Raw genomic sequence first — 13,331 nt, forward strand, 5'->3', positions numbered from 1 at the left:
CTGACTTCTTGGAACTACAAAAAGGAGTGAAGCATCAAGTCTGTCAGCGATGTGGCTGGCTTGCCCCTTTGGTGCTGCTTCACTGGCATCACCAGAGCTTGCTGCTGCTTGTGGACTGAACATCTCCAGCACAATAGGACTGCAAGAGTTTTATCTCCAAGAACAGGATTTTCCTCTTTGAGCTGTATTTACCAAACATTCACTACACAGTCAAAATAAGTTTATCTGACCACAGGAAGTGCAACCAGACTTTAGTAGCAGTGTATTGTATTCTGAAAGCAGGATGGTTATTTGTACCTCTCTCCCTCCCTCTCCAACAACAGTTTAATTCAATAAATGACTCTTTTTTGTAGCACGTACCTTTACTGCATAGTAATGCACTCCATATGTTGGGAGGGATTCTACAATGCTCATGTAACTGCAAAACAACACATAAGAATAACATGTCTGAGAAGCTAAGAGGATTATCTGAGAAAAATGCTTTAATAAATAAATAGTTAAGTACATAAATACTTCAAGCATTAGATGAGGTGGGAGACATAGTTACATATTGTATTTACAGTCCAGTATAAGTATTTCCTGATAAAACAAAGGTCACAAGAAGTCACTCTTATTTCACTTACTTCACAATTGCTTGACCTCTTGTCTGACCATTTAGTTTCTTGTAATGTTCAATGACTCGATCCTCACTGGAAAGGAAGAAATTAGATATTTTATATAATGGCAGTATCATGACTAAGAATCTTGCCAAAAGGCGAAGAGATATTTCTGTTAACATAGCTACCGACTGAGGGAATCAAAAGATGCCAAGCAAAAGTGTTAGATGAGGGGATTTGATGCAGCCCAGAGTAAACAAGGGGAACTCACAGACTGAGAATAAAAATGGTTTTCTAGGAGTTGGCTTTCTGGAAGAACATTTTTACTCACACAGTATCTACACATACAGACTTTTCCCTCTCTGCATTACTTATCTACAAACAATGCCCATGATATTACATTGTGTGGCAAACAGACATTAGTTGGAGCTGCTCAAGCTCTGCTTTGCCCTAGCTGGTGCAACTTTTCCCAAGCCCACCAAGTTCTCTGAAAGGTAGCAAAGCTTTCAGAAATTGGTGGCCCTAAGCCTCACAAATTACTCCTCACCGCAACTGCACAAAACCATGTACAGGAGCACTAGTGGAAGTACTCTAGAGAAATCTCTCTCAGCAGAGAGTTAAATTCCTAGTGTACACAGAGGCAATGTCTATAACAGCAGGTTAAACAGTGGCAGGGAAAGTTTCCACGACACTCAAACTTGGGTCCCTTTACTGTTAAAGTAGTGATGTGCCTTTGCATACTTTTGGGTTATACTAACATGCACTGCCCCAGGCAACTCCTGGCTATGCACTGGATGTTAGCATGGGCCAGGGCCCATTCCCAACACTGCTTTGGAGACTAAGACAGTTTCATGGTACAGGTGGACAGTGTTCCACAACAGTGGGCCTCTGTGTCAGAGAACAGTTCTGGGCGTGTTTGATAAATGCGTGTTGAGACATTCACCTATACACTCTAGAGATGAAGCATCCAAGAGCAGATCAGCATGACCCAAATGACAGACTGAGGGACATCTGTAAGTTCTCTTTTAAAAGAATCTCATCCCTTCCTCTCCAGTGAATGGGTAGCAGAAGAGCACAGAACCAGAGCTATTTGATGCATACGATCAGCTGTGCTAGCAAGGTCACAGCATGGCAAAGTATAAGCCAAGATCTCCTTTCGAAGGTTCACACAGCTCTCCTTTGAATTCAATGGCATTCCTCTCAATCTACAGCCATGCAAGTCACCACAGCCTCCAAGCCTGGTACTATCAGACTGGTCTGACTTTGGTTCTTCTCTAACTTCCAGCAATGTAATGCCCACAGGACCAGCTCTGTTACATTGGTTTGACAGAATATTCAAGTCCTCAGGTTGAAACCCAATCTCTTGCTCTTTATGTTGCAACACCAAGGATAAGGAATCTGTTGAGTCCTCTTGAGATACTGTACAGACCTTGCCAGTCCAAGAGAAAGGAAACCTAAACTACCCTTATGCCACCTTTGTGCCCTCCCCACCTGGCACTGCATAAGCTTCCAGAAGTACCAAGTGTCTATCTAATGCCATCATGCTGCATGTGGTGCAGGCCAATGTGAACTGGCATTCCTCCCTGCATTTCCTAGGTTCATCTGGGGCCCCTTAATGCAGCCTTTAAAGGCAGCCACATGGCTGTCCACCATGCGGTAATCCTTCCCCAGGCAGAACCAAAGCAATTTTTATTGCTAGACAGTGTGAAGGAGCACAGCAGTGTGGGATGGTCTGGTAGATGACCTCACCACAACTGCTTAGAAATGCCCGTGGGGAATTTTGTGGAAAACTGCAAAGTGTTTCACTAGCCCTGCTAACACAACTGCATCTTATTGCTGCCTTCCCCACTTGCATCCTTGTGCCAGAGAGATCTGCCTGGAGCCAGAATCTCTTTTAGAAAGAAATTCCCCTGCCCCTGCTGGGCACAGCCTTCATAATGATCTCAGTGATGTCACAGGTAGAGGCCACACAGAGCCTGCTGTGCCATCACACACAGGATATTCTGTTCTGTGACATCACAAGAAGGACAAACTGCACTGTGACATGACAGACAAGATGTGCTGTGCACAGATGGGGCTTGGGGCCTGGCGCAGGGTAACTGAGGACTGCGCATCCATCCCTGGTAATGCAGGGAGGAAGGGAGAAGACCAGAAACACCAGTGTAGACAGCACAGAGCAATTCAAAGTAGACAGTCTGTTGGATTGTCAGCAGGGCCAGCTGTTCCCCCACAAGCCTGTAATTTGTCTGAGAGTAACTGCTTTCCTAACTTACTCGCAAGTGACTTCCCTCGAAAGTCACTTGTGAAAGTAAAAGGGCTTTTATTGGGGCAAGGTGAAGCAATGTCCCACCAGCACGCCACAGCGGATACAGGGTGCTGATTGAGTCAGTGACAAACTAAATGGGTAAAGGAATGGTCCAGCTCTGCCATCAAATCCCTCAGAATAATTTTAATGCTTAGAAAATGATCTGTAAGCTATAAATTCAACAGCTATGAAACCATACTCGGCCCACTGATCCAAGCAAGTACCACAGATGTTATGGGCGTGCACATGAAGGCAGAGCCTGGGTCTCCTGCCATGATTATCATAAACAGGATTACTTTTGGAGCAATAACTGAATTATATGAGTGTTCAGTACTGGAAGATCTCCAAAAACCATCATTCTTAATAAAAAAGATAGACAGAGAGGGCTTACAGCCCTTTGAAATTACCTCTTAAAACCACGATTACATGTGGATGCAATTCCTCTCTGTCTCAGACAGGAACAAACCAGGAGTGACTTTTCAGAAAACAATGGAGTGTCTCCAGTAGAAAATGCTCTTAGCTTTCGTTTCCACTCTGTGCAATTTATTGTACAGATCAAGCCCTCATAGCGATGCCATTCAAGGAAAGGACAGATGTACCCACAAGATGATTACCTAATGTGATTCCGGATATGCTCTGCTTTCTTACAAATGATTATTAAAAAATAATGGATGATGTTGCCAGACCACACCCCTTGGGTAGGGAAGTCAATCGATGGCCCATTTCCTTCAAAAGGACAGATTAGATATCAGGGAGCCTTCCTGAACAGTGGGATGAATAAAGTTATGATGTTCTCAACACATACTATAAGATGTGGGATAGTCCAGGCTCTACCCAGTTCTCCTAAACAAATGCAGGCAACGCTCTCCATACCTCCATTGCATCATTAGGATAGTGATGATCTTCCTTTCCATTGTATAATGTTTTGAGGTCTACAGACGTTAAGTGCCAGATAAATATCATCCTTGTTTCTACTTTTGGACAAAAACCCTAAAGCCTGAATTATCAATTGAGCCACGAATATTTAGGAGTGGGATTTGCTGCCTTTCACCTTCCTACAGCATGGAGTTAGTCACACTTTGGGGAAGGAAACAGATACTCCAGAGCACAATTCATCCTGACAGCAAAGGGAGCTGAGGGCACCTAGCTCAGATGAAGAGGTCTACACTGAAGAAATGTTCATGGTCAGATGAATCCCACCCCAGCTTCTTGACAGTCTCTCCTCTAACAGTTCTTTGAGCTTCATTTTCATTCCTTGTGCAAGAAGGATCATCCAGCACAGAGGTCACTTTCTGCCTCCAGCTCTGGGACAGAGGGGTAAGCCCAGCATGTGCCAGGGAAAACAAGCAAAATCATTCACGGGTCAGAAGGAGCATTAGCAGAGCTTATAAACATTCTCCCCTATCATTTCAGCTGTTCATCTCTGAGCGGCTGCCATGCTGCTATTGACAGCTGGGAGAGTGCTGGGACACTGCCTGGACCACCAGCTGACGTCTCCTTTCCCCTGCTCTGGCTTGTTGCTGTCAGTGACACAGACACTCATTCATAACGCAGGGCTGACAGAGGATGCTTAACTAATGTGGAGACATGGAGGCTGCTGAAACACTACCGTCTGTTTGCCAGCTCATAAAACATTCCCCCCAAAGCTGAAAAAATTAGTACCTGGGTGATATCCTGCAGCAGACAACTCTGATAAAGATCTTAAGAACTACCAGGAAATCTGTCCTGTCCCAGCAGTTTACAGAACTGGACAGCAGACAACTTGCAAGCAAATGCAGGGCCAGAGTTTCTCATCATCCGATCCAGATTTTCAAAGGTAATTGTTTCCCCCTTCTCTTCCCAGCACACTGAGCTGTTTTAAATAGCTGTCCACTCATTGCTGCACCTTACTGTTGTTCTGTTTCTAACCTTTGTCCATCTTGATTATATTCTTGAACTTACTAACATCTTTATTTTCAGTCATATGCTATCCCACTGAAGCCAGCAGAGCATCTCTAGGGCCAAATGGACCAAGAGCAGGATCAGAGCCTCAGGTCTGTGTTGTATTAGAGAAACTAAGTAGTGATTTTCAGCTGATATTTTCAGAGGTGAATTTTCTCACAATGCTGATGCTTTAGGTTACTAAAAACAACCTTGCATTCAAAATCTGTTGGAACCTGGAAGGAGTCTATCTTCCCCCATGTCTGTTGAAAATCCCACACTAGCACCCACTTTTGTGCTGTTGTATCTCCTCATTACATTCTTACTGGTAACCTAGTCCTGGGCTGGCTTGCTGGGGTTGATCTGTATTGAGATAAAATGCAATGACAATGGCTGGAAAGGAGTGCTCTGAACTAACACAGGTTCTCTCCTATCTCATTAAGATTAGTTTTGTGTGTAAAAAAATAAATACTGTCAGTTGTTTCCATGCATGGGCAAGAGAAACCACAACTCAAGGCCCTGGTTCCTGGACTATGTGGGAGTCTCAAACTGATTGCATACAGAAAAGAGCAGGGTGAAATTTGTATCCAGTGTGTAATCTGCATGAGATGCAGAAGTGTAAGAAAACAGTTTTAAAAATCTGCTCTCTTAGATCACAGAAGTTTGATCTGTACTTCAGAGGCTTTTTGTCTGACTGACCAGCAGCCTCTTCTTGTGACCATTCAGCATTTCAGAGGGTGTTTATGAAAAAGCCACCATTAAAAAATAATGCACTACTGATGTATAAGAGGTCTCTGAGACCTGGTTACTGAAGTGAAATCACAAGGGAGTCACAGGACTGTAGCCACCGGTTTTATTACCCCATTGGAAACAACCAGCTTCCCAACCTGCGATCTGTTCTCAGTTATGTATGATCTCACACAAAATTAAGTATAGCTGCAAGAAGTGCTGTACCTTGTGTATAACAGTAAATACTTGCATTCTGAGCTTGAGGTTTTTACATGGCTCTTCTTGCTTCAGGTGACTGAACATGGCCCAAACTTAAGGATAGCATCTTACGGACAGAGGCAGTCCCAGACCTCGCTGACATTTCCCAGCAGAAGTCCTTAACATAGGCATGTTGACTAACACTTCCCAACAGTGGGGGCAGACAGATCCTGATGGGCAGATGGGGTCTGACAGGCAGCCTGGGTTGTCACTGCTTTCCTGTGTATGGATACCATCACAGGCAACTGAAGCAAAGGCTATGTGGGCACTTTAATAAGACCTCCGTCCATGTTGCTGCTGAAGGGTCAAATTTGCCTTCCCTGTCCGTGGCTACTTGTTCCCACCACTGCTCTTGTGGTGGCTTTTAGCTTGAGCTACCAGTCTGTCAGTCAGACCAGGCCACCGACCTGGCTGGAAATGCACTGCTTTTCAATGTGTGGATTAGTTTGTGGAAAAAGGAAAGAGCTACTCCAAAGAGGGAGACCATTCTTCTTCTAGTGAAATGGCAGCCTACATTTATCAATTTTTCATAAAGATTTGGTTTGGTTCTTGGACAGAAACACCAGGAGACTCTGAAGATCCACAGCTTTTGTGTTAGTGTTCCTAACCTCAGCTGGCGACTCTGAGTCTCTCCTCATGTGCTCAGAAAGTGATTAGGAGACCTTACAAACTAGCTTGCCTATGGCTTGACACGAGGTGCAGCTAATTCTAGTGTTGCAGCCATGCTAGGAAAAGTGGATGGCCTTCCTGGCAAAGGGAAGAATTGAGATCATAAACTACAAACCGATATTTTCTCCCCGCCATCCTCAGATTACAAAGATGCAGAAATTAAAAAAGTAGCAGATAAAGAAGTTCACTCCCACCCCCAGGCTTATAGTCTAATGCTTTAAAGGCGAACATGAAAGAGAAACAAGCAGAAAATCAAGTGAAAGCATCTCCCCATTAATGAACAGTCTTTCCCCAAATTCTTTCCTATTGGCACAGATAAAAGGAATAGGCAGGATGGCACAAAGAATCTATGTGTGGGGCATATACATTAATTTAATTGTGACCCTGCTTCTACCCTGGATTTAATTTTCAGTGCAATAAAGACAGATCTCTCAATCCTCCACCTCTGAACATTACCTAGTTTGTATAAAAGGAGAACTACATCCCTTTCAGTTCAGCTATGCCATACAGAGAGGACTTGCAAGATGAAGCTTAATCACTCAAAAGTAACACAGAACAGTGCAAAACATTGACATTTCAAACGGGGAAAACTGCACAGATGCAAAGTGCTGGGAAAGGAAATGGCACATTAGGCCTCTTGATTTCATCAGGACACTTGCATGTTTACAATGAATTTTCTGGCCAGATATTACTGCTGCCATTTTGGCAGATGGGGAAACCGAGGCCCACAGTCGTAGCTCTACTTGTGTTGAATCATGCAATGGCTCAGTGGCAGACCCAGAGCTAGAAGGCAGGAATCCCTGCATGCCAGTTCCACTCTCAGATCACTTATTGCTAGAGCCAGGTCCTGCATAAGACACTGCAAAGCTGCTCAGCAGAATGATACGTTACCAGTAAGCAAGGGAAGGATGCTCCTTCAGTGCTGGTGTTGGAAGGGCTGGCAGCTTCTTTAATTCATTCCTTACAACTTCATTGCTGAAAGAGAGTTCAAAAGGAAGATCAGGCTACAAGAAAACAACCACAATATTTGATATGACCTGACCTAGCTGGCAGGCTGCTACGGCTCTACATCTGTTCCTCCTTAACAAAAGGCACTGGGGTTTCCTTTTTCTTCTCTCTTTATTTGTTTTATGGCAGCCCAGTTAACTTTTCCCTCTATTATCAAAATTGGTGAGAAGCTCTCCCAGATGGTTATGTTGAAGCACTTCCTACCAGTGACTGGACACAAAAGCCACCATGTCACATTTCATTGAAGAGAGTCCCATGGACATGTTCATACAGAGAAAAAGTGATGCTTTCAGCTGCAATAAATCACCTTTATTTAATGACTTACAACCTGCTGCAAAAAGTAATGATTTACTTTCTTAGCATCACAGGTTGCTCTTAGCCTCTTGCCCCAGTGACCTGGCCTTTGCACATCTTCATTGATAAGACTCCAGCTTGAATTTTTGCCATGCTACACAAAACCCTCCGTGGGACCAGGCCCAACCACTTCACTAACATTCTCCTCCCTGCAACCTCTAGTGGCCACACTGGCCAGCTGGAGCAGCATCAGTGCACACCAGTGAGCAGGGAGAGCTCATGAAACAGGAGGCAGATTCTCACAGATGAAATGAAACCATGGGATTTTCTTCTACAAACCCAAAATGCCTCCATTCCCACTGTTAAACACAGAAGGAATTGTGTGCATATGAAAAAAAAATATCCCTCAAAGGCTTGGGAAGGAAGGCAGTGTTGCTGTTACCTTTAAAATTCTAGAAATACACAGCCAAGAGGGCCAGACAGGACAATGAGGAGTGCCAAAGAATTAATGTTTATTGGTTTACTTCTTAATAGCAGTTTTTTTCTGCCTTCTTGTACCCTGCCTTTTATCCTGCCAAAAAGTGCAGCTGTCCTGGAGCTGTGGAGAGAGGTAACTCTTCCAGAGCTCCAGACTTCCCAGCCCCCCTGGCTTCTCCTGTAGGGCAGCAGGGCCATTAACCAGGCAGACAGGTAGTCTTGGCATCCCCAGCTGTAGAACAGCCATCCTAACATTTGCTAAAGGCCCAAGGAGCCCTTGGACGTGCCAGGTCACCCTGAGTTTTGTTCTTGTTTCTGAGACAGTCTGTATGGTGGCTTGTAGAGATGTGATACTGCTTCAGTTGTAAAAATCTTCCCACAGCATGTCTCCATTTGCAGCAGCAAATGCCAGCACGTGCACGCCAGCAGCAGGCTCTGCCTGAGACCTAGGTGGGTTTGTCGTAATTGGAGTTTGCAGGTTAATTGCTAGGTTGGGCCATAGGGTAAACTACTAACGTAAATCCTGGAGCAGGCATTTTGGTTATGTTTGCAGGCATTTATTATCATGGTAGTTCCCTGACAATCAATTAAGTAGTTTTAAAACAGGACCACAACTTCTAGTCAAGACAAATCTATGACACAGATGTGCAGAGTGAAGATGTGTAGAACAGCACTTACAGGAAACGACTAAGGCAACTACTTCCATGCTAAGCACATAGAAAACCACTCAGTAGCACCTCATATGCCAAGTCAAATGACTCTTGACAAACAGTTTTTGAACACCCACTTCTGCCTAAATCTCATGGTCAGACAGATCTCAGACCGTCAGATAGATCTTCCTTTGTAAGTGCAAATGCTCAAAACCTATTCAGATTTTTTCTTCCATGGCAGGTAAATATCTCCACAAGTCTGAACAAGAAGCTGCTCTGTTCTGTGTTATCTGCTGATCTGGCTGCTCTGTTTTGTGACTGACAGCCTAGAAAACAAGCTTTTGCTGTTTACAGAGTTTACTGGGTCTGCCCAGAGATGTGTTCTCCACAGCACGTGCATACTCAGCTCTTACTGAGGTTTTTCGACATTTTGAAAGAAAGAGGAAAAAAAAATAGAACGCAGCACAATCAGAGCACAAGCAGCAGTCACTGCCCTCAAGTGAAGATTTTTTGAGCCTGGCTGCTCATAGAAGGAAGTTGAGAAATTTCCAAAACTTTTCTGGGAAAACAGGGAGTAATTTCCAAACAGGGACTTTCTGAGCCCAGAAAACTGTCAAATAGGGCAAGATTAGTGGTGACTAACTATCTTTGAGAGTCTGAGAAAATGCCTGAATCTGTAGTGGCTCCCATAAGAGAAAGGGCTAACACCAGTCAGCTCCATCTTTTCTGTCAGCGAGGAGTAAAGCTTGCTTGCACTGTGATAAAAAGTCTTTTAGGAATCAGAAAAAAAGACATTCTTAGTGATGTTGTTGGATGGGATTAACATTTTGGTTCAGTACCTAGAAAATACCATAAAGGTAGTGCCTCACAACCTCAAAGTGCCAAATATATTTCAGGTAATCACTTCCAGGAACAAAAAGGTATTTCATTCAGTGGTCCATATATTCACTAAGTCTTCTGGCAAGACTTGTCTTGAATTTAGACTCCCAAAAGGATGTCAAACCAAGAAAAAGGAAAAAAATAATGACTCGGGTTGCATTTGAACTAGTGGCCATGGGGTCACTTTCCTCTTGGCTCCTTTTAAAACACCAAACCCCTTAATTTTTAAAATGTTTCCAGCAGGATCACAAGTGGTTTTGTACTTACTGCCTTTCACGCTCTTTCTAGTGAAATATCTCAGTGTGTTTATTTTTTTTACTGTATTTAGAAAGTGTTTGTTTAATCCAGTCACTTGTGCTGCATTTATTTTATATTCAAAAGTGTCCAACTCCAGGGTTGTTATGTATGGAAGGGTGCTTTTGATCAGATTTATTAATATACAGGGGAAAGGCTCCAAACACAGTTTCTCTGCGTCCTCTAGACTACTTTATTCCTGTGCTATGGTGGAAATTATAATACTTACAATACTGAATAACTATGAAAACTGAACTGGAAAAACCATCTGCATGGGATCCTGAAAGCTCATTGGATATCCAGAAATAAGGTCGACTGAATGGAGAATGGACCCAGAAAACAGAACTCTGGAGTTCTGCTCTTAGTTCTGGTACTGCTTGTTTAATGAGTACTAGCCAAATGTATTAGTCACCACATCTCAGTATTTCTATCTACACATGTGGGTAAAAGGCCTATCTAGCCACTTCATAAGCATTTTGTGAAAAACAAGTTTTTGCAAACTGGCTGCAATAATTTTGAACACGATTACATATGCAGTTGTCTCAGGAAATCCATATGTTTTCCAGCATGTGTAATAACAATGATCAGTAACAAAACAAAACTGCAGTTTAAAGTTATCAACTCTTCTCAGCGTGGTAATTAATTCTCTTGAATGAAAGAGGAAATGCAGTGTCTGAGATTCTCAGATTAAATGGTACCATTTGAAATACAGTGTTTAGGATCTTCTCCATAAGGTTGCAAGAATGCAGCCTGGGTTTTGTAACCCCTTAAAAAATTCTGATTGGTTAAGTGTCACTTGGTTACACAGAAAGAAAAGTAAGCCTGAAACTATGTTAGATTGCCATCTGCCCAAACGTTGAAATGATTGTGAAATTCTGCTTAACAGGAAACTGGCCGTTTGCTTTACTCCCTTGTTATTCTTTCATATGTTGCTGGGAGATACTTGGAGTTCATTCGAAATGTCTCATATTGTTTAAATAGAACAAATCTAGCAATGAGAGCCTGTCTGAGGAACTAGCTGCAATTGTTCAGGATTTTGTTTGACTTAGGGTTTTTTCTTTCCCCTCCCTAAACTGAGGGACAAATGATCAGTATATGTTATTTCCAGCTGCTTTGACATAGATACTGTTTAAGGTTGAAGAGCTGGATTCTGAACATTTAAAACTAAAGTTGGTGTGAGTTTCCCAAAGATTTTGGTCAATGTCAGACTGGACTCTAAATCTGGTAGGATTAATTTAAGGGAAAATTCTCAACTATTTTAACAATATGCTATGCTCCCCCCCAAATTAGCCAAGGCAACCTGGTTCCTTTCTCTATGTAGGCCTAAACAGAGTCACACCTATAAGTTTTGTGTTCCTCTAAGGAATTTAAATTTGTCCTGTCCATGCTCTGTGAACCAAGTGTGACTCAGCTCCCAACTAGAAGCAAGATTAACTTGAGGCAATAACTTTACATCTGTCTGCAGGGTACTAGTTTAGGAGCTTTATAAACGTGATTCTATGCCTTTGAAGTAAAAATTTTTGCAGCTAATATCAAAATGCACAGATCCAATCTTAAGTGTCCTGTTCAACCTGAGAATCAGCTAAACAGGGATACTCAATTGTCCTAAATTCAGTGGTATGTCCCAGCCTAAATGTAAACCTTTTTCAGTACTGCCAGCTGAAGCATTGGGGATTCTTTTAAATAACATGAAAACCACTCTCCTTTAATGTAGAGGACTAGGAACTTCTTAAGGAGAATAACTTTTTACTTTAAACCTTGCTCTGCCTAAATCTATATCAACTAAGAGGTGTGCTCTTCATACAACTGCTTGCAAAACACTGAGAAATACTTTTCTTAGTTGATCTAAATGGGTTCAGGAGCTCAGGGTTTCTTATGGGCTTGTTTTTGAAATGAAATACACATTAGAAATGGAAATGGGCTTAGTCAAATTGCTTGCTCTAGGTGCCAAACAGATCTGTCAGGGCTATTGTGGCATCTTAGTTCAACACAGATAAGGGTGACTGGGACTATGTGCTCTCCAGGCTTACCAAATACTGGGCAGTCACTGTGATGTCTGAGTTAGGTGGTACTCCACAGTGGCAAGAATCAGCGATAAGAGACTCATGCATGATGATGACCTACCAAACGATGTAGAACATGTGTTTGGAATGGCACATAAGCCCCTTTTGGGGAAACAAAAAAGCAGTACTATGAGCACAGTCATTATTCTGAGGCATGGGATTATTTCCTCAAAAAACAGCAGGTGGGAGCTACCATCATTGTAGATGCATCAGTTCACAGAGGTAGAAAAGTGACTGCTAGAGTTTGTAAGATCAGTTCTGGTTTTTGAGCTCCTATGAGCCCCAAAAATCAGAGTTGCAGCTGCATTCATGAGTACTGAACCATCTCCCTGTGATCTACCACCTAGGTGCAGTGGGGTTTGGAGGTAACCACACTCTGGCCACCATGGGCAGGTGCCAACCCGCAGCTGAAATTGTGACAATTTGGCATTTGCTATCCCCGCACCTGAGGTGATCAGTGGTGACTCATAGGAAGGCTCCCATGGGGAAAAGGAATTCTCCCACCACTACAAACCAGCCAGTGCTTATGCACTTTTCTGGATCAGGGCCAAAGAGAAACTTGTAGCCTCACAAGCTATAAATCTGCTTGTGGCAGCAGACACGACAGGTGTGGGAAATCTGCAGTCTGCGTTCCAAGCATGCAACCCTTCAGAATTAACTTATTTCTTCAAAAACAAAGCAGGAGTTCAAGAGTTCAACCTTCATGCAATGTATGCTGCCATGCACAACGTATTATCTTTAAATCTCAGCAGCAAGACATTCACAATGGCAGAGCTTCTCTGTTTCAAAGAGTAGCCACTTCTATTTCAAACAGCATTTCAATATCAACTAACTTCAAACACTGAAGCTAACTTCAGCCCTAAGAGAAGTCAGAACATTTGTCTCCATCTGCAGTTCCTCTGGCTGGCCCCAGGCTTGATTTGCCTCCCAGATTTTACACTCCTGATACAAATAACCACAAATCTCAGCAAGCAAAATCTTGACCACAATGACCTCATGTTGACTTCAGTAGCACCTGGATCTCACCCAGCACATAAACCTATGTCAGTGCACATTAGAGAGGAGCTGCTGGACAGACATCCTTGGAGATGCTAAGTCTTGTCCTAGGCCAGAGGGTTGGGGTAGCATTCTTCTACCCTCCTCCAAGAATAGGCTTTAAAATCCACTAATATGGCAGATTGCTTTGCCA

General features: G+C 43.0%; 1 protein-coding gene across 6 annotated transcripts in view; it reads right to left on the bottom strand.

Annotated features, from left to right (window-relative positions):
* Positions 1–13,331, bottom strand: part of FRMD4A (FERM domain containing 4A) — a 384,064-nt gene that overhangs the window by 58,170 nt on the left and 312,563 nt on the right. For all 6 annotated transcript variants that reach the window (XM_049814079.1, XM_049814080.1, XM_049814081.1 and 3 more), the window contains 3 exons: positions 7,369–7,452; positions 624–689; positions 361–418 (listed from right to left, as the gene is read on the bottom strand). In XM_049814079.1, the coding sequence (XP_049670036.1) occupies positions 361–418; positions 624–689; positions 7,369–7,452 (208 nt within the window). The remainder of the gene's footprint in view (positions 1–360; positions 419–623; positions 690–7,368; positions 7,453–13,331) is intronic.

Source organism: Accipiter gentilis, chromosome 11 (assembly GCF_929443795.1).
Source record: "Accipiter gentilis chromosome 11, bAccGen1.1, whole genome shotgun sequence".
Classification (NCBI taxonomy): Eukaryota; Metazoa; Chordata; class Aves; order Accipitriformes; family Accipitridae; genus Astur; species Astur gentilis.